This window comes from Schistocerca americana, chromosome 4 (assembly GCF_021461395.2).
Source record: "Schistocerca americana isolate TAMUIC-IGC-003095 chromosome 4, iqSchAmer2.1, whole genome shotgun sequence".
Lineage (NCBI taxonomy): Eukaryota > Metazoa > Arthropoda > Insecta > Orthoptera > Acrididae > Schistocerca > Schistocerca americana.
The window spans coordinates 321,948,295-321,971,165 of record NC_060122.1 but is presented as its reverse complement, the minus strand read 5'-3'; the positions used below and the strand labels follow the sequence as shown (position 1 = coordinate 321,971,165).

Sequence of the window (22,871 nt, the reverse complement as noted above, 5' to 3'; positions counted from 1 at the left end):
CCGGCACGACAACGCACCTGCGCACTCAGCTCTGAGAGACAGTTTTGGCTAAAAATGGCATGGCTCCACTGCCCCATACACTTGACTTGCCTGACCTGGCTCCGTGCGACTTCATTTCCATACATGAAAAAGGCCATGGAAGGAGACCGATTTGACAAAATTGAAGTAGTCAAGAAAAAACGCGGGAAGAGCTGTCAGCCATTTCCAAAGATTACTACAAAATTTTTTTCGAACAGTGAAAGCACCGGTGTGACATGTATTAGTTATAAAGGAGAGTATTTTGAGGGGCAAAAGGCCGTTTTTTAAACAGTTTGAAAATACATAGTTTTTAAAAAATAATTCCGCTTTTTTTAGTACCCCTCGTACAGTCATGTAATAGAAATAGGGTACAGCTACACAGTCGCCATTTACAGAATTGAGAGATAGGATTTGATCTTATTGGTCGCTTTCACTGCACACAAAGGATGACTGTTAACAATTACGTTGTAGGAAATTCCAAAACAAGCCCCTACGCACTGTACGAAAGCAGTATATGAAATACGATTCTTGTAAAACATTTTTATAAAAACATGTACTAGTTTAAAACTACATATGAAATGTATCTTACACAGGGTGACACAAAATATAAAGGGAATTTTGGAAATGAGTTGGGGCAGCCATGGGTAGATGGCAGCACTGCGGGTTCGTGAAAGGTAGCTAGTAAACAGTCCGCCATTTCAGTAATCATGGATCAGTGGAACGGACAACAGCGTGTTAGCCACAAAATTTATAAAAGCAATGGTAGCTTGCTAGCGGTGCAAAGGGAATTTCGAGGTTTTTATAATTTAGGGCGTCATGATGTCGTTCTGTCGAAACACGTGATAAAATGTGGGATTATAACTTTGAGGAGACTGGGATATGCCCTCAAGCAGAAACCAAGACGACCAAGAAGTGTGCGTTCTCCAGCGAACATTCATGTTATACGCGGGTCTGTCTTACGGAGCCTACGGCGTTGAATTCGTAAGCAACCAGCAGTGGTTGGAATGTCTCGGGACAGTATTCGTAGAATTCATGATCTTGATTTAAAATTTCGTCCGTATAAACTATACAAACTACAAATGGTGCAACAACTGGAGGACAATGATTAACGGTTACGATTGGGATTCCATCAACAAATGACAAAAATAAACAATGACGATGAATTTCTAAACAAGTTTTGGATGTCAGGTGAGGCACATTTTCATGTGTTCACAGGTTATGAGAATAAACAGAACTGCCGTCACTGGGCAAACACAAATACTAACGACGTTCATTAGCGTCCTTTACACGCTAGTAAAGTGACAGTATGGTGTGGTGTTCCATCACGTGGGATTATCATAGCGTATTTTTTCGCAAATGAACAGAAAAACACAGTAACTGTCAATGCCGATCGTTACGTAGAGATGTTACGAACTTTCGTTACATCTGCATTGAACAACTTTGCAAACGTTCAAGAACGATTCGGTAACATTCCCTGGCCCCCTACATCGCCAGATTTATCCGTTCGTGATTTTTTTATTATGAGGTTACCTCAAGAGCAAAGTGTACACGCATCGACCAAGAACCCTGGATGAATTAAAAGAGAATATTCGGGAGGCAATTCATAGTATCCCAGCTGATACGTTGATGCGGTCAATGAGGAATCTCAACAGCAGGTTTCACGAATGTATTCGTACAGGAGGAAGCCATCTAAAGGATGTAATTTTTTTTAAAAATGGTAAATACCATCAGTGTTTCGTAAATGGCAGAGTTATAAGGTTTCAATTACTATGAATGCGATTCCTTTCCTTAATCACATCTAGTTTTATTGGATTGTGGAAATGTTCCCGTTTTTCTGTGTCGTCCTGTATTTATTAAATTTTCATCTTTACGTAAGCGTGCTACCGCTGTGTGAGTAAAATATTTGCAGCTGCTGTAATTGTGACTGCTTACTGGCTGTGACGAGCCCTCTATTGCTTGCAGGTGCGTGCACACTGCGGCAGTTCCAGTGCGCCAACGGCCACTGCATCCCACTGACGTGGATGTGTGAGGGCGAAGACGACTGCGGCGACAATTCGGACGAAACCAACGCCGTCTGCAGAGGTGAGTACCGGGGAATAGCGTGGCGGCGCTTGCGTGACGGCGGAGCAGTCCAAAGCGGGGTCGTTTCTTCACACACCAACTGTTGCCTTAGATTCTTGGGTTTCTTTGCAGCTGATAGCAGAACGCTCATTCTGAGGTGTAAATGGCTTGGATTACTGTATCAGTTAGTGATTCTGTTTATTCCGTGTTCTCACGGAAGTCTGTAAATACGAGGTGGGATACAAAAGCTCCCGAAATAATTTAGCTGAAATTTCCTACCTAGATCGTATTCTACACCAGAACCTACAAAGTAGTCTCCTTAAAAGTGAATACGTCGATGTCAACGTTTCTACTGCTTCCGAGATATATCACGGTAGTCTGACTTCCTTACGGTGTGTTCTGTATCCTCAGCATTTCCGCTTGAACACCTTCATGTATTAAGTCCTCGTCCCTTCGGTTTGGTTTTTATCTTGGGGGAAGAGGAAGACCCGCAAAGCTATGTTTCATTAGTATTGTGCGTAGAGAACTTTCGCCACCTTGTTCAGTCAAAAATGCTGTAATAATGTAGGCCAAGTACGGTCGCGCATGGCTATCGTGGAGTACCCAAAATCGCTTGTACTCCGGTTCTGTCGATGTCTTTTCATTATATCTTCCCTCAAATGTCGTAGAACATGACTATAGAGTTCTTTATTGACCATAGCCGGGAGGGATGAAGTGTTCATGAGCAGTTCCGTCAAAATATATACACTATTGGCCATTAAAATTGATACACCACAAAGATGACGTGCTACAGACGCGAAATTTAACCGACAGGAAGAAAATGCTGTGATAAGCAAATGATAAGCTTTTCAGAGCATTCACACAAGGATGGCGCCGGTGGCGACACCTATAACGTGCTGTCATGAGGAAAGTTTCCAACCGATTACTCATACACAAACAGCAGTTGACCGGCATTGCCTGGTGAAACGTTGTGGTGCCTCGTGTAAGGAGGAGAAATGCGTACCATCACGTTTCCGACTTTGCTAAAGGTCGGATTGTAGCCTATCGCGATTGCTGCTCGCGTTGATCGAGATCCAATGACTGTTAGCAGAATATGGAATCGGTGGGCTCAGGAGGGTAATACCGAACGCCGTGCTGGATCCCAACGGCCTCGTATCACTAGAAGTGGAGATGACAGGCATCTTATCCGCATGATTTAAACGGATCGTGCAGCCACGTCTCGATCCCTGAGTCAACAGATGGGGACGTTTGAAAGACCACAATCATCTGCACGAACAGTTCGACGACGTTTGCAGCAGCATGGACTATCAGCTCGGACACCATGGCTGCGGTTACCCTTGACGCTGCATCACAGACAGGAACGCCTGCGATGGTGTACTCAACGACGAACCTGGGTGCAAGAATGGCAAAACGTCGTTTTTTCGGATGAATCCAGGTTCTGTTTACAGCATCATGATGGTCGCATCCGTGTTTGGCCTCATCGCGGTGAACGCACATTGGAATCGTGTATTCGTCATTGCCATACTGGCGTATCACCCGGTGTGATGGTATTGGGTGCCATTCGTTACACGTTCGGTCACCTCTTATTCGCATTGACGGCACTTTGAACAGTGGACGTTACATTTCGTATGTGTTACGACCCGTAGCTCTACCCTTCATTCGATCCCTGCAAAACCCTATACTTCAGCAGGATAATGCACGTCCGCATGTTGCAGGTCCTGTACGGGCCTTTCTGGACACAGAAAATGTTCCACTGCTGCCCAGCCAGCGCATTCTCCAGATCTGTCACCAATTGAAAACGTCTGGTCAATGGTGGCCCAGCAACTGGCTCGTCACAATACGCCAGTCACTACTCTTGGTGAACTGTGGTATCGTGTTGAAGCTGCATGGTCAGCTGTACTTGTACACGCGATCCAAGCTCTGTTTGACTCAATGCCCAGGCATATCAAGGCCGTTATTACTGTCAGAGGTGGTTGTTCTGGGTACTGATTTCTCAGAATCTATGCACCCAAATTGCGGGAAAATGTCATCACATGTCAGTTCTAGTATAACATATTTGTGCAATGAATACCCGTTTATCATCTGCATTTCTTCTTGGTGTAGCAATTTTAATGGCCAGTAGTGTAGAATCAGGCAAAGGACTATTTAAGCTTGTCCCCGTCGAGGTTTTCTTTACTAAAACGGAAGAAGACACGGCCATTGTGACCACTGCAGCTTAGTTTCCGGGTCGCAGTCATAAACCTAACTCCCATCACTAGTGACACTCTACGTAAGTAGTTTGCCTCATCTTGATGCCAATTTTAAGTCACCAGCGAAATTGCTTCTGATAATCTTCAAACAATCGTGGCACAAACTTCGCCACGGTTCATATGACAAAATACGTTAACATTCTCCATAACTTATTTCCGAGGTATAGTAGAGATCTTTGGTGGTCTATGATCTTGATGAATTTGATCCTTCCTTCCAGGTCTGGTATGGTGCCAGTTGAAGGCCGACCGACCGTAGTCACCATCAGTAACGTTCACCAGTTGTTAAAACGCATATAAGGTCTCCAAAAGCTTGCTTCAGTATTTTCTGCGTTTCTGCAGAGATATTCCCCAAGTTTATAACAAAACTTTGTACAGGCAGCCGTCGCAAAAGCGCAGACTCACGGAAACATGACAGAGGATTAACGCTCACCAGCAGTTAACCAAAGCACTCAGCTCGCAGTCAGCACAAATATTTAGGGTTGATGTACAGTACAGATCGTGTATGAATAACGTTAATTTCGGAAACTTTGGCATGCCAGCTCGTATTACAGGATGAGCAAAAAGGACAAATTTATTATGGTTTTCGATCCAGAAGGTTGTCCGTAGCCTCTGACGGGTTTACTTAAACGGACTTCCGCTTTACATAACCTTCTCTTGAGAACCTAAGCTTTACAATAAACGTTACTTCATAAACAACTTTCGACATTATACTGTCGTTCTATGCATTCAGATGCCATGTGTGACAGTCCTGTTTCTTCTTAGATGAAATACAAAACGGTGGCTCGATGTCGAAACGGTAACATTCCTTAGAAGAGCTGGTGATAATAAAAACAAAACAGTGGTGAACGGGGTAGGAAGAAGTGAGACATTGTCAAAATTGGTGTGATAAGAATGGCAGCTGCAATTCATTGCTATGTAGATTACTTACAAGTAGTTACTTTAAACACATCCCTGATAGTTAAGAATATGCGGTGACTGTGGTCTACAAATCTTTCTTATCCCTTACTATCTTCAGGTATCTCCCAGATCGTTAGACAGGTAGACAGTTGACCATAAAATTTTCCTTCCAGGTTGTTCCTTCCGAACAGTTTCTTCGTCATCGTAGCTTAGTTATTGCCGACACATTCTCTGTTTCTTACTGGACTTCATTTCCATAGACAGTCGACAGGAGCTGTTTCCCTGTAGTATTTGACATCTGAGTTACTATCTTGGCCGAGAGCAGGCTAAAATCTGGCGTTTCCGTTAACCTCTGTTAAACGTTACTTATTCCGCTTGTTAATTGCGAAATTAAGCGCGTCGTTCTCTTATGTAAAGTGTTATACGTCCAAATTTGTGTTTCGGAGGACTTCAGTTTGGATTCTAAATCATGACAGAAGTCTCTTACTTTACGCGGTTGTATATAGTCGCATTTTACTGGTGTAGTTAGTAATCAATAGAGATATTCCGAATGTTTTGTGCGCCACGTAACTGAATTTAACAGCGTAACAATTAATATGGTTAATATTGCATTGCTCTGAATTTACCTGCCGATGAATGATGGCGTACAGTCGACTTCATATCCTAAATGCTGCGCTGCCAAAATCCTGTTTCGTTTTTGTGCAGTTAATAACTGCAGGAACATGACCGGTGCTATTTGTATTTAATGCTCTTAATGTAACTCTCCTGGAATACATCGTTCGTTCGCAAGCGCCAAGTATTTAACTGTTAAGTAGCGATTAGTGATCATCTGTCAAAGGTAGCCCGAACCATCGGTTTCCCAAGCATCTAACTATTGTAAATGACCGATGGTATCATCGTATAACTCTATTTGAAACCATAAATATCTCTCTCTCTCTCTCTCTCTCTCTCTCTCTCTCTCTCTCTCTCTCTCTATCCAGTCTGTGCCTCACTAAGACTGAGCAATGGACAGTGTAAGTCATGTCCATCCAGTAATAAATTTATGAAAGTTACTGCTTTCGAACTGTGGCAGTTGACTACAAACTTCGTAAGAAGTAAATGTATAGAGAGACTGTCAGTATGCTCACTATCTTCAGAGGTTCTATAGTGGACAACATATATATGCTTCTGTGCATCAAATTTTTTCCACCAAGTTACATGTGCAGGAGCTATTTTAAACCAAAACGTATTCAGCACTGGATATTTGATTCATTCACTTACAAAGGTTTTGAAATATAATCGAATATTTCTTGTAATGAGCTATAGTCTATCATCACGTAAATACTGGATTATGAAATGCAAAGAAATACACCGACGTAAAAAAAAAAAATCACAGCACCGTAGGGCAAATATTCCATTGCAAAACTGAAATGTTGGAGCATTAATAAGTAGTGCAATCGTCAGAATGTTGAATGCAAACTTGTATACGTGCATGAATTGTGTTGTACAAGTTCCGGATATCAGTTTTTAGGATGGAGTTCCATGCTTATTACACTTGGTCGGTCAAAACAGGGTTTTTTGTGACCTTACTGGTCACTTAAATACTTTGAACATTTCACTTCAAGGCGATCACTCTGTTGCTGATTTAGTGCAGACGATTCAAGCATTTAAAAAAAAAAAAAAAACTTATTTTGTGGGGAAAACAGTTGGGCGAGAAGAATTGTAGACACTTTCTGCACTAGACAGTGTTAAAGAAGATGTGGATTTTTCAGATTATGTTCAAATCATTTGCGAATTACATCAACAGTTTGAAAACAGAGTTTTGGAGATAAGTGAGCTTCAACCGGCCTTAGATATATTTGTTTGCCCGTTTTCCCTTCGGGCATAGGACGTCTCACAAGTGCTTCAACTAGAGCTGATTAACCTGAAGTGCGATATCCGCCTGAAGAACCGCTTTCTTATGTCTAAAACTTTGGATGACTTTTACAAGGGTCTTCCACGAGAGAAATATCCTCTTTTGCACAATCACGCGGCCAAATTTCTCTCAATGTTTGGTTCTACGTATATTTGTGAGCACTTTTTCTCTCTTTTAAAGCCTGCTAAAACTAAAAACCGTTCATTACTTGGCGATAAAAATTTGACTAATTCTTTCAGGTTATCAGTCTCACGGAATATTGTACCAAAGCTAGACAAAATCGTTTCCTCGAAAAAGAAAAACGTGTAAAATGTTAATTGTCTTCTTTAACAATGTTTACTGTAAGAATTAGAGAGCTTTATAACCTTAATTCTATTTTTAATAAGTTTTCAAACTTGGTCAGTTAAAATTATTACGTACGAAACAGGAAACTAAGGATCCGATTTATAAACTCTGAAAAGGGATACAAAAAGCTGTAGCACGAAGTATAACAAAAAATATTTAGTTGTAACTACTAACAGTAAGAATGAGAAACTATCTTTCTTACATAATTCTATTTCTAAAATAGAATATTTTGTTTACGTTGGATCAGACCGCGGGACAGTCCAGTCCAGTGCAGAGCAGTGCTGTGCGGTCTCACTCGCTCCGCAGCTCTCTCTCTCTCTCTCTCTCTCTCTCTCTCTCTCTCTCTCTCTCTCTCTCTCTCTGTCTGTCGATCACTCGCTCCTATGGCGACACTAGCGACACACGGTCGCCGACGGGGCGCTGAACCACACTGACTTGCGCCCGCGCCCTGAGCCTGCCCTAGACCATAACTCCAGGTGTAGCCCCACTGTGTCTAGCACGCAGATAAATGGATTGCAGGCCATCGACTTGTATCTTTCTAACCAACACACGGTGTACACTGGAACCGAGACAGGAACCACCTTTTATCAGAAAACGCAACAAACTCACCATGCTCTCCAATGATCTCTCGTTTGACACCACTGAAGTCGCAAATGGAGATGGTTAGGGATCAGTGGAATTGACGTTACAGGACGTCTGGCTCGGAGCTGACCTCGAAGTAACAGATTTGTAATATTTCGTTTTGCCACCGGGGTGCCAGCTGCTATTCGAATTGCTGCTACAGACGCAGTACGATTCGACAGCCATGCACCGAACACGATGGTCTTATTTCTCGGTAGCGCTACGTGGCCATCAGGAGCCCGTCCTTCTCTCGACCGTACATTCGTGTGACTTCCGCTGCCAGCAATCATATGCAGGGGCTACATTCCTACCAACATCATCTGCGCTATCACAGAAGGAACACCTATATTCTCGTAAACGACCTCATCGAAACTTCATAAGGTGTTGATATTGACGTCTTCGTCCCCTTAAAGGCGTCCTTGACTAATGACGACTCACCATATCCAGTTTGAAAGGTAACTAACTTTTACAACCGTTACAGCGTGTATTTAAAGCAAACCTCATTTGCATCCTCATAGTCGCATTACTAGTGCCGCCCTTACGCGACTGGCACCAGATTTTAGTAGACGTCTTTCAGATTTAGTAACAGGCCTACCAACTCCTCAGCAGTGTTGCAACTTTTTTGAAGTCAGCGTATTACACAAATTTTTGGCGGATTGGGTACTGTGCGTCAGGTTGCTAAATGATTGCCTATAGTTGAAAACAAAACGCCCATAAGGCAGGTGGAGCCCCGCCGAACCGCCGGTTCTTTCCGGTTTTCGCTGGCGGCGGCCCAGAATGCCTGGCCGGGCACTGGGAAGCGGCCGTGATCTCTCAACCTTATAGACACTTCTGCACTGTCACGCCATCACTTCGTGAGTGCGGCTGACACTTAGCGTGAGCGATGTGTCACCACTTAAACTACTGCAACAGAAAGGCAGACATTCAGGAATTTCCAAATTAGTACGAATTTGTACAGTATCTAAGCGTCCTCGCTTCGATACTGCTTGCTGTTCGATCTACTTTGCTACTGCTTCTGAAAGAGGTGAAGGATACGCCATCATTGTTTATTCACGAGTTCGCAAACTTCAAACAACCCAGAATTGTTGTCTGGTATAAATGTTGGCAGAAAAATGGTTTGATGCTGTTCTCGACGCTAGTGTACCTTAGCAAGCCTCTTACGGGGGGACAGTTTTTGAACTACATGAAAAAAAATTAGTTAAGACTACGGCGTGCAAGCGCTTTATCCAACATGTAAAAGTCACTACAGATATTCGGATTTAGGTTATGACATGTTCGACATGCCTTCCATCATTGCCGATGATGTGGCGCAGACGAATAACTAAATTCTGCCTGACCCGCTGAAGTGTCGGAATACTGATGCTGTCGATGACCTCCTGAATGTCTGTTTTCAGATCAGCAATGGTTTTGGGATCATTACTGTACACCTTGTCTTTAATACAGCCCCACAAAAAGGAGTCACATATATTCAGATCGGTTGAATATGGTGCCAATCGAGGTCCATGCCAGTGGCCTCTGAGTACTCCAGAGCAAGAATGCGGTCCCAAAGGGCTCCTCCAAGACATCACTCCCCTACTCAGATGGAGTCGAGCTCCGTCTTAGATGACCCACATATTGTCGAAATCAAGGTCACTTTGCACAATGGGGATGAAATCATCTTCCAAAACCGTTACGTACGGTTCGGTAGTCACCGTGATATCGAGGAATATTGCACCGATTATTCGTGACGGGACACTGCACATCGCACAGTAACCCGTTGAGGATGAAGAGACTTCTCGATCGCGAAATGCGCATTCTCGGTTCCCCAAATTTTGCAACTTTGCTTATTGACGAACCGATCCAAATGAGATGGCCGACAACAACAAGACGCGTGCTCATGCGCATACTAATTCCCATCGTGCCTCGGGTCCAACCGTGCAGTTTGAACGTCCTAATGCAAACCATTCAGAACGTAAGGCGATTTGGTTTCATATAGTTCAGTAATTGTCACCCTGTATCTCTGCATAAGTACCACAACCTACATCCATTTGACATTACTTATGGCAGTTAAGCCTTGATCTTTCTCTAAAATTTAACCACCCCCTCCTTAACATGAACTTCCCACCATTAACAAATTCACGAGTCCTTGCTGTCTATCCAACTAATCCTAAGCATTCATCTGCAACACCACATCCTCGTTATCAGCGAAGTGCTATAACTGCTGGATAACAAGATCACCTAGAGATCTTGCACGCATTTGCTTTCAGTGATATTCATACATGTTTCCTGTCGGTTTTCTGCCGGAATAAATCCGTCATCAGGCCGCGTTTGCCTTTTCTCATGTCTTGCAATTTAACAAAGAACTTCGTTGGCTTACGTACCAACAGTTCGTTTCGATACATGCTCTATTCACAACTACTTATATTCATTGCCATTACAATTACGTTGTGCACCACAGTCTGTCCAATGGCGCAACTATTCCACAAAGGAACTTAAAGCGTGGGAAGCCAGTGGGTTTGAAAATTATTTCGACAAGCCTCTCCACACAACATTCTAGAATTTCTAGAATAAACAAAACTGTTGAAAGTGGGTCCTTCACTCTACTGTTTTAAGCCATCCTGAATGCCCATACGATTCTGCAATTGCTGACCGTGCCTATCACTTCTGTACTCATCGTAACAACTCGATGAAAGACAGGGTCAAACCTGCGAGAAAGTTTCAACTTTCTGCACATACATCGACTGGCAGGAAGTGTCGAATGTTGCTAAATTGAGGTTCAGTCTCTGTGAAAACAGAGTTAATTCGCATGGCGAATGGAACCGTTGATTAATTTAGTCAATTTTAGCCAACTTTTTGATGCTCTTCCAGCAAACCTGAATATTAATAGTGAAATTTATAACGTTCTCATCAATAATTTTGTTTCTCATTTCCGCAGTTAGAACCCCCCAGCAACATTTAAACCATGATTTTCTAAGCAGCGGTACGGGAAGGGCTTAAGTTTACTTCCATATATTTCGCGGCGATTGCTCTGTTGACCGAGCAGCTCAAATAGCACTAAATTTTCTTCCTTTACTTCCGACAGTACCTCTCCCTTACCTTCCGAACTTCACAGAAGTTCTCCTGCATACCACTATTACTCCTGGAAGAAAGGATACTGCTGAGAAAATGGTTTAGCCACAGCGCAAGTGATCGTTTCTAGAATGAACTGTCACCCTGCACCAGAGTATGCGCTCATTTTGAAAGGTCCTGGGTTAGAGTCCCGATCCGGCGCACAGATCTAATCTGCAAGGAAGTTTCAAACCAGTGCATACTCAACTCCAAAGTGACAATATATTCTCGTGAAGAGATAGTTCGAAACGAGTTCACAACGAAACTTTTGTGTCTGTCCCAGCACGAAATTGGTCTGAGATCGCGCTACGCACTGCACGTGTACTGTACTTCGAGGAGCAACATCTCAGGATACTGATCCCGTTTCGCATTCTGAAAAACTCTGTATTGTAGCACTTCAGTAACTTCGCTAAAGTGTATATTGACTATCGCGGTTAGAGGATGATGTACTTTTAATCGGGATGTTAGCCACCAATCACCCTTGTCTTAAGAGTCTAACGCTACTCTGCCCCTACAACAGCGAGCAAAACACGACCGTAAATCCTCTAAAATTACCTCCTCAATTAGAATCTAAGTGGCGCAATATGTCCTTCCTATGCGAAGCCTGCTCTCGGTGAAGCTGAATATAGTAGCACTAGGACTCTAGATGGTTTGACAACTAGAATTTTTAACGCGTTTGTCTCACGTACGAGATGCCTTGAGAAAGTTATCAATCACTCAAGTTTTGACTTTACCAGTAACGAAATTGTTAAAACCTCATTAAATGTAGGGTATTAAGAAATGCAGTTCTTGTCAACACTTCCGGTCCTTAATCTAGTGAGAAATAAAGAGAAAAGCAGAAAATGTAGACTATTTTTAGTGACTTTGAGGTATTACTTTTAACGGAAATTCAGTAATAAAACCTCAACTTTATACCTATAGTTAGTAGCGTATTCTAAAACACTGTTAAATTACTAAGCACCGCTGATCAACCGAAATTTATCTAAGTTAAAGTTCCTACATTTATGTTATCTGTCGAATGGCTAAATATGTTGCGTACAGGATTTATAAAAGTTGGCAATAGTGCAATATAGCATTAAACGCATATAGAACTCCGCTGGCGCAAAAATGTTCAGAGTGTTCGAACCCCAACCCCCCTCCCCCACCGGAGGACCTGTTAATCCCTCAAGTTTCTCAAAACTGAAGTTATTGGCCCATATTTCGGGACTGTCAATCTTCTAAATTCTGAATATAAAAAGACTAAGTTGTAGGCATGGCGGATAATATACAACACTTACAAGAACTAATAGGGTGCAATACTAATTGAACATAAAGAATGAAATACTCGGATTAAAAAGGGTGTAAGACAGGGTTGTCTATGCGCTCCTACTATTCAGTCAGTATATCAAAAAAGCAATGAAAAATAAGAGATATTAAATAGCGAAATTAAAATTCATGGTTAAAGGATATCAGTGATGAGTTTGCTGTCATTAGTGAAAGTGAAGAAGTACAAGAACTGAATGGAATGAACAGTCCAGCGAGCCCAAAAATGAGGTTGACAGTAAACCGAAGAAAGGCGAAAGTAATGAGGCGTAGAGGCAATGAGATAAGCGATAAATTAAACATCAAAACTGGGGATCACGAAGGTACGGAAGCAAAATGTGTGACCGACGTAGCAACGATGACGTAAATAGCAGTTTCTAGCACACAAAATCGTCATTCCAGGCCAAGAGCAGTCTGCTGCTAGGTTAAAACATCGGCATTACTCTGAGGAAGAAATTTCTTAGGCTATAAGAATACGTTTGGAGCAGTGAGTCACGGACAGTGGGAAAACGGGAACAGAAGAAAATCAAAGTGTTTAAGACGTGTGTTACAGAAGACTTTTCAAAATAGGTGGCCTGATAAGGTATTAGGAGGTTCATCTAAATCTACATACATACTCCACAATCCACCATACGGTGCGTGGCGGAGGGCACCTCGTATCACAATTAGCATCTTCTCTCCCTGTTCCACTCCCAAACAGAACGAGCGAAAAATGACTGCCTATGTGCCTTTGCACGAGCCCTAATCTCTCTTATCTTTGTGGTCTCTCCGCGAAATGTAAGTTGGCGACAGATAAAATTGTACTGCAGTCAGCCTCAAATGCTGGTTCTCTAAATTTCCTCAGTAGCGATTTACGAAAAGAGCGCCTCCTTTCCTCCCACTCGAGTTCCTGAAGCATTTCCGTAACAGTCGCGTGATGATAAAACCTACCAGTAACAAATCTAGCAGCCCGCCTCTGAATTGCTTCTATGTCCTCCCTCAATCCGACCTGATAGCGATCCCAAACGCTCGAGCAGTACTCAAGAATAAGTCGTATTAGTGTCTTATAAGCGGTCTCTCTTACAGATGAACCACATCTTCCCAAAATTCTACCACTGAACCGAAGACGACTATCCGCCTTCCCCACAACTGCCATTACATGCTTGTCCCACTTTACATCGCTCTGCAATGTTACGCCCAAATATTTAATCGAAGCAGAGAATCGGCGAAGAAAGGTAGAGAAAACACTGACAAAGAGGGACTAGATGGAAGGAAATAGGTTAAGACACAAGGAATAACGTCCGTGGTACTAGAGGGAGCTGTAGACGGCAGTAACTAAACTGGAAGATAAATTCAAATACATCGAGCAAATAACGGTGGACTTACGGTGCCAGTGTTAGGATGAATATGTTAAGAAGAGAGAGTGAGTCGCGGAGGGTAGCATCTAACCAGCAAGAATTATTTAATTTTGGTAATCAGTCTTCATTATAGCAGTAATACCTAAAAGTTTGAGAGCGAGAATAGCTTTAACGAGAAACGGAGGGAGACAGTAGCCAGCACAGATGTGCTGCTAGTGACGAAGATACACATCCTTGGAGTGCCGTAGATGTCCGTTGCTATTCAGGTTACGGTCGTTGGTGGAAGTTTTCCATCTCGGGGTCTGAGCGTGGCTTTCGGCCAACGCGGCGGTACGTGCTCTGCGGGTGGCCGCCGAGATTACGAATGCTCGGCTCGCAGCCGCCACTACCCCTGCCCTCGACCCCACATACGCAGTAATTTCCCCAACTCCCCTGCGCCCCCCGGCACACCCCTCACCACCCCCGCCGGTCGCGGCTCCTGTTTACTACCACCGCCACTCGGACGCCGGGCCACTACACAATCCGGCCCCGCTGTCGGTGTGGGCGGTCTGTTAAATTAAGGGTGTGTCGCCCCCACAGGGTCCGCAGCTGCTGCCCGCTCCAGCTCACAATCGTGCCGTATATCTGCTGTGTGGTGCACCAAACAAGTATCTCCTGCCTTCGTCGGCGTAGTGCGGCCTACACGGCGAAAGCTGATCTAAAAGAGAAAGTTCTCTTTGTGGATTTCGTTTCGTGGAAAGCCGTACGCCGTATCTGCTGCTTTACCGCGTCGCATCGTCATACGAGGGGCGTTCTGTAAGTAATGAGTAGTGCAGCACAGTTTGTTTTATTCAGATTCCAATACGCCATTACTCGATGTTATTCCCCACTCCTTTGGTCAGCTCAGTGTGACGGCTTTACGCCACCTTACTAGGACGGCCTTGCATGCCCGCGTGCTACCCCTCTAATGGTCCATGTCAAAGCCAATGTCCTGCTGCTTAAATAACCTCATTTAATCATCATACTGCTTCTCTCGGAGGGCGCGAGATTCGGGCCGTTGGATCGATGTGGGAGAACTGTCTAATGTTTCGTGAGCTGCTCTCGGGAGTGGAGACTTGCGTGAGTCCTTTCGTTGTCATGGAGAAGTTGGTTTTAATTTTTTGTGGCGAGGAAGACGCTGATGTTCCTCCAATTCCCTGAGGGTAGCACAACACTCTTAAGAGCATTTACAGTCAGGAAAAATTGCTTAGGGAGGGGTGGCTAACACGTGTCGAGTACTTCAGTTACATACTATTCACATATACACTCAGTTACTAGCTGTGGAATTATCTTATGGGGTACAAATTCACGAAATATGAAGACAGTTTTCAAGCTACTGAAAAGAGCCATAAGAGTAACAACCAAAATATTAATCGAGCTCAATGTAAAGATCAGTGCCGGCCGGAGTGGCCGAGCGGTTCTAGGCGCTTCAGTCTGGAACCGCGCGACCGCTACGGTCGCAGGTTCCAATCCTGCCTCGGGCGTGGATGTGTGTGATGTCCTTGGGTTAGTTCGGTTTAAGTAGTTACAGGTTCTAGGGGACTGATGACCTCAGCAGTTAAGTCCCATAGTGCTCATATCCATTTGAACCATTTTTTAAAGATCTGTCCCAAACATAGCGGATTTTAACTGCACGATATAAGTACATTTGCCAATCGTTTACGTACATCAAAAATAACACTCGCAGTTACTCCATAAAGAGCTCTGCCCACGATCGCGGCACAAATTACTAGACTGAACTTCCGTTTACCAAGAAATAATAAACATTAAACAATATTTTCTCCCAAGGAATAAAACTTGACAAACTGAGAAAGTAGAGAGATTTTTAAACCCAACTTGTTCAAAAAGGCAGGCGCGAACTACTCGTTAATCTGTACGGTCTATACCATAGGGGTTTAGTAATAAAGGAAGTAGCTTACAAAACACTTGTTGAAACTATATTTCAATATTGCTCGTAGCAGATGAAATTGTTAGAAAAAACAGAAAAGACCCAAAGAAGAGTAGCGCGTTTCCTTACAGGTTTATTTAGCAAGCGTCAGAAAGAAATCAACTCCAGTGGCGGATGCTTTAACAGGTGCGTTCTGCATCGAGGTATGATCTACTGTTAAAATTCCGAGAACGTAAGTTCCCGGAAGAGTCAACCGGCCGATTGTTTCCTCCAACGTACCTTTTTTTCTCGCAAAAAGACCACGAAGAAAAAATACGGGAGATTCGAGGCCACACAGAGGCTTAAAGGTAATTCTTGCTGCGAAACATTCGCAACTGGAACGGGAAAATGGGGAAGTGACAGTGGTGCACAAAGTTCAAATGGCTCTGAGAACTATGGGACTTAACTTCTGAGGTCATCAGTCACCTAGAACTAACCTAAGGACATCACACACGTCCATGCCCGAGGCAGGATTCGAACCTGCGACCGTAGCGGTCGAACGGCTCCAGACTGTAGCGCCTAGAACCGCTCGGGCACCTCGGCCGGCTGTGCACAAAGTACCCTACGCCACACACCACAATGTGGCTTGCCGAGTATAGACTTACACGTAAAAAAAAATAAAACGAGTAAATAATGTTGTGTTCTTCAGACTGGTTTGATGCAGCTCTCGACGCTATTCTGTACTGAGCAAGACTATTCATCACCCAATAACTACTGCAACCTACATCCATTTGGATCTGCTTACTGTATTCGTCTCTTGAACTCTCTCTACAATTTTAACTAGCCCTTCCCCACCCCCCACCCCTCCAACACTTCCTGTGGAAAGTAAGAATGAAGAATAACGAAACATCAATTCAATCCGCACTTCCACAATATTCTTTTTCTTTAGTGGAAAACAAAATTCCCAGAGATATGAAACGTGTAATACTAACACCATCTGAGCTCATCACTCTCTCGTAGAGGGATGCCGCGCCGGTTTTTAAGGTTAGTAAATGGGAAGTTGTGGTACATGAAATAGAAGCGAAACGGAGTCGATAGGGTGCTGACGTCAGGTAATAGTCCGATGACATGTGTAACGTTATATTTTGAAACTGTGTGTGCGCGTGCGCGAGTACGTACAGTAAGGTGTCTCATAATTATCTGGAAGGAGGAGGAGGTACGGAAAAACTTTTTCTCTGTCAACCAGAAACGTTTTTAGAAAATCAGTTTTGCAGTATGTAGGAGATCTACAAATTTTCTTTCTACATGTAAAACGCAAGGCTCACGTACCAGCTACTGGCCAAATAAGCTACTTCGCTCGATATAAAGGCGACTGGTATAACGGAGCGCTATTCTGGTTTAGTGTCCTCGGTCTGAGATTAACTACGAGTAGGCGTCGAATTCCCGATAATTTAGGGCTGTTATCATTGTTTGCGAAGCACTCTAGACTTACCTTGCGGCTTCTGGTTCACGGGCTGAGTCCTCGGGTCGGAGCGTGGAGAGGTTGTAATTACCTGCGATCCGCCGGTGCTCTGCTTCAGAGGACAGAGGGAGCAGAGAGACCAGGGCCCTGCTTATATTGGGGCGATATTTCAATCAATGTGGGCCTTATGTGCCGTCTTCCCCTCCACATCTAAATTGGAAATCGCATCACTACAATGGCGCTGAATGCGCATCGGATGCCGGCTCGTTGATTACTACTGGCTGCCCTAGCTTCCCGGGAGTCCATTGAAAGCGAAGCGTCCCCAGTTCTGCGGTTCCACAGCCCCTCTCTGTAATTCTGTCGCCAGCTGTAGTACCGTGCTATGCTGTACGTAGCATCCGCGGGTCACCCAGTGATCGTCAGTTGCTGAGGAACAATACGTATGTGTCGTGGGCTCTGTTAGAGCGAGTGAAATGTCAGAAACTTGCACAACTGCGTAGTCAGTACACCTACAGTATTTATATAACTGAACGAGGACGTGGCGAGGACAGTAATGCGACGGTGAAGTATTACTGCGTTGATACCAACAGTGGATAAATAAGCATACGCGTTACCAGAAATATTCAATCAGTACGTCTGTAGGTGAGTTACATAAATACGCTATCACACTGCTGACTCAAGGATTCGTAGATCTTCCACCGAAAGTCTGAGATGTGAGGGAATTATTTTGCTGACTCTAGACAACTACGTGTATTGGCCCTGTTACTTAAGCCAGCCTTATATTAGATGCGAAAACGAATTAAATGTCTAGAGTGTAAAAAACTGCCCAGTAACTTTTTTCAGATGGTATTATTATGTTAGTTGGCCGTATCCTCAGGAACCTCAGATGTCACGTCACGTTTTCACTAATGCACAGATGTTTATATTTCTTCATATGTGTAAGTAAATATATAAATTCGCCCCTAAACTTATAGCCCCTTTGACTTAGTTGTTTCATTATAAAAGTACCATACAGAAAAGTTATTGTGTACAAAAGTACTACACTCTGTACAAATACATTTCCCTTTTTCCCTACCACAGGCGTATATTCGACGTTATTTTCGTCTGTTAAATATACCGTAACGATATTAACGTAAGAATGTTCTCATTTTTACTTAATCACAACTATTTCTGCATGACAAAAAAGTTACCTTCCTGTTACCAACACTCTCCATGGCATTTTATCTTTGTATCTTCTGTGTAAGTAACAACTGGGGTGTCTGCGACAATCAGCTGGCACAAAACGATGGCCTAAAGGCCCGAAGCCTCTTTTTGATCGAATAAGTATTTTGCAGAACATTAGGAAAAGGTTTCGTATTTAATATCGATGTGTTCTGTCAAGCATTGCCAGAAAATTACATTTTGGGCGTGAACAGGTTAATCCAGCACGACTTTGTTACGAAAGGTTTCAGTTAACCAGTGTGCCAGCTCTAAAAAAACAACATAGTAACTGATAAACACAGATAGCACGTGGAACCCGAGAATGAACGTCTGGCCGTGATCACTGGAGTCGCTGGAACGCCAACCACCAAGTTATTTTAATAGAAGTGTACTACCTTCATGCTTTAGAAAGATTGTGTGAGGCCCTTGGGACAGAACGGCTTGCTCTGAGATTCACAAGGATTCGCCGGTGCACCAGGACACTTTAATTTTAAATCTGTCATACCCGAAATGTGTAACTGACGAGCTGTAGTGGTCCACTATCATACGTAAAAAAGTCTCTCTTCGAAGAATTTCTTCAAGCTATTAGGCGGCCGCGGTGGCCGTGCGGTTCTAGACGCTGCAGTCCGGAACCGCAGGACTGCTACGGTCGCAGGTTCGAATCCTGCCTCGGGCATGGATGTGTGTGATGTCCTTAGTTAGGTTTAAGTAGTTCTAAGTTCAAGGGACTGATGACCTAAGATGTTAAGTCCCATAGTGCTCAGAGCCATTTGAACCATTTTTCAAGCTATTAATTTGCACCTGCCCTTATTTTAACAATAAATATGTTCTAACCTAATTCGCTCTTGAGTAAAAACAATTTCTTACTTTTCGGTTTTTGCTGATAGTTGTCAATTAAAGCGCATCACCAGTGAGTTTCCCTTCATTCTACTGTAAAAGCTAAGCCTATGTGAGAGAACAACACGTAGAAGCTGACATTGTAGTTACTACAGTCACAAAAGTGTTTAGACAAAATCGTATACCTTCACAGCACATTTGATTGCTAATAGTACTGTATGTCTTCTGCAGTAAGCATGGTATATAAACACAGTTTCTGCTAGTAGTGTATTTTTTGTGGAGCAAAAATTGTGCCTGAAATAAATTCACTGATGTTTGGGTTATTTTTCACTTTCTTGCTACACTTCTTTGCTGATTGATTTCTTCTAAGATTTTTATGACTGTTTCCGAGAAACAGTGTCTGCCTGATAGTTGGAAAGCATATTAGTCGTGTTAAACTCGGGAAGATACGTAAGTGCGAGAAAGTATTCGCGATTCGCGTCAGTTTAATTTTGTGCTTAGTTTCAGGTTTCCGCATTGTACACAACGCGCAAGTATTCCAATGTTCCCTATACGTCAATTGATGCGCCATCTGGTTTTTCTAGGTTTTTGACAGATATAGAGAAATCGTTGGGGTAAGACAGTTCAGAGGTCTGAGAAAGACATGGATATAACATCTTAAGTACGGAATATCAGACCAACTGTGTGATTAGATTGAAGAGCTTCAGCAAATTGTTAAAAATTTTAAGACGTAAAAGTAGCTTCAAGGGTGCCTCGAAGGTGGTGATACAGGATCATCACTTTATGTAATATATACAAATGACCTAGTAAATAAAATCGGAAGTTCCATAAAGCTAGTCGTGGATGATGCTGTTACATAAAGAGAAGTCGCAAAGCTACAAAGTTATGTCAAATTGAAGGAAGAACTGCAGAGCATCGCCGCTTCGTGCAGGGAATATCAATTGACCCTCAACATAAACAGTTGCAACTTATTATTTAGAGGCATTAAATCATTATTGTACTATTACACGATTGCAGAACAATTATTGGAAGCGATCACGTCTATTAAACATCTGGGAGTATGCGTGCGGAGCGATTTAAAGTGAAACAACCATATTTAATCGCCGATAAGGTATCTGCCAGACAGATAAATTGTAAAAATTCTCAAGAAGTGTAGTACAGCCGCAAGTAAGGTATCTTACAAAACTCTCATTCTATCAGTGCTTGAGTATTAGTTTGGGATCCTTACCAGATACGATTGATAGACGAAATAGAGCCAAAGGTCAGCAGCGGGTTCCGTCACAGGCTCATTTAGTAAATGCACGGAAGCATCATGAAGATCGCCAGCCAACTGCTGCGGCAGACGCTATAAGAGCGGTACTGTGCATCACGGTGGTGTGCAATTTTTGTCCTTTCGCCATCGCCCCATTTGCCGCCTCTCTCTCTCTCTCTCTCTCTCTCTCTCTCTCTCTCTCTCTCTCTCTCTCTCTCTCTCTCTCTTCCCCTCCCTCCCCAAACTACTAAACTGATTCACAGACCTCAAGACCTCAGAAAATGTCCTAGGAACTGATGACATGTTAATTTCTTTCCTCCCCATTTCTGTTCAGTACATCCTCATCTACACATCTAACCTTTAACACGCGAAAAGACTATAAATGTACAATTAGTTCGGAGCTTACACAAATGCTTACCAAAAATAGATTTTCCCAATTGCCATTCTTAACAGGAAATGGGGATGCGACAGTAGTGCAAACAATACCCCTCCGCCACATGCTATAAATGTGAACTGAGAAATGCGAATCTAGATATAAGCGAGGTTCTTCTAGCCCCCCCTGTTCCCGTCCAGTCACCTAAGTTCAGCGTGTTGGGCTTGGCTAGCACTTTGATGGGGGAACGTAGGGGTCTGCCGAGCGCTAATGGCAAGCGGGGTGCACTCAGCGCTTGTGAAGCAGTTGAGGAGCTGCTTGAAGAAGTAGCTCCGGTCACGAAAACTGACAACGGCCGGGAGAGCGACATGCCGACCGCATGCCCCTCCATATCCTCATCCTGTGACGTCTGTCGGCTGAGAATGATTCGGCTGTCTGTTGGTACATTTGGACCTTAAGAGGCGTGTTCAGGCGGAGATATCACTAAACGTCTGAACCCGGACGCAGGCCTCCAAAGACCCTACGGTACCAATCGACCGCCTTGTGCTCCTCAGCCAGTAGCCGTTGGTGGATGGGAATACACTCCTGGAAATTGAAATAAGAACACCGTGAATTCATTGTCCCAGGAAGGGGAAACTTTATTGACACATTCCTGGGGTCAGATACATCACATGATCACACTGACAGAACCACAGGCACATAGACACAGGCAACAGAGCATGCACAATGTCGGCACTAGTACAGTGTATATCCACCTTTCGCAGCAATGCAGGCTGCTATTCTCCCATGGAGACGATCGTAGAGATGCTGGATGTAGTCCTGTGGAACAGCTTGCCATGCCATTTCCACCTGGCGCCTCAGTTGGACCAGCGTTCGTGCTGGACGTGCAGACCGCGTGAGACGACGCTTCATCCAGTCCCAAACATGCTCAATGGGGGACAGATCCGGAGATGTTGCTGGCCAGGGTAGTTGACGTACACCTTCTAGAGCACGTTGGGTGGCACGGGATTCATGCGGACGTGCATTGTCCTGTTGGAACAGCAAGTTCCCTTGCCGGTCTAGGAATGGTAGAACGATGGGTTCGATGACGGTTTGGATGTTCCGTGCACTATTCAGTGTCCCCTCGACGATCACCAGTGGTGTACGGCCAGTGTAGGAGATCGCTCCCCACACCATGATGCCGGGTGTTGGCCCTGTGTGCCTCGGTCGTATGCAGTCCTGATTGTGGCGCTCACCTGCACGGCTCCAAACACGCATAAGACCATCATTGGCACCAAGGCAGAACCGACTCTCATCGCTGAAGACGACACGTCTCCATTCGTCCCTCCATTCACGCCTGTCGCGACACCACTGGAGGCGGGCTGCACGATGTTGGGGCGTGAGCGGAAGACGGCCTAACGGTGTGCGGGACCGCAGCCCAGCTTCATGGAGACGGTTGCGAATGGTCCTCGCCGATACCCCAGGAGCAACAGTGTCCCTAATTTGCTGGGAAGTGGCGGTGCGGTCCCCTACGGCACTGCGTAGGATCCTACGGTCTTGGCGTGCATCCGTGCGTCGCTGCGGTCCGGTCCCAGGTCGACGGGCACGTGCACCTTCCGCCGACCACTGGCGACAACATCGATGTACTGTGGAGACCTCACGCCCCACGTGTTGAGCTATTCGGCGGTACGTCCACCCGGCCTCCCGCATGCCCACTATACGCCCTCGCTCAAAGTCCGTCAATTGCACATACGGTTCACGTCCACGCTGTCGCGGCATGCTACCAGTGTTAAAGACTTCGATGGAGCTCCGTATGCCACGGCAAACTGGCTGACACTGACGGCGGCGGTGCACAAATGCTGCGCAGCTAGCGCCATTCGACGGCCAACACCGCGGTTCCTGGTGTGTCCGCTGTGCCGTGCGTGTGATCATTGATTGTACAGCCCTCTCGCAGTGTCCGGAGCAAGTATGGTGGGTCTGACACACCGGTGTCAATGTGTTCTTTTTTCCATTTCCAGGAGTGTATATACACACACATGCGGTTTGCTGTTGTGGGTTGCCTTTCTGAAGAT

General features: G+C 44.3%; 1 protein-coding gene across 3 annotated transcripts in view; it reads left to right on the top strand.

Annotated features, from left to right (window-relative positions):
• LOC124612944 (very low-density lipoprotein receptor) overlaps positions 1 to 22,871 on the top strand; it is a 611,819-nt gene that overhangs the window by 82,281 nt on the left and 506,667 nt on the right. For all 3 annotated transcript variants that reach the window (XM_047141452.1, XM_047141450.1, XM_047141451.1), the window contains exon 2: positions 1,981 to 2,100. In XM_047141452.1, the coding sequence (XP_046997408.1) occupies positions 1,981 to 2,100 (120 nt within the window). The remainder of the gene's footprint in view (positions 1 to 1,980; positions 2,101 to 22,871) is intronic.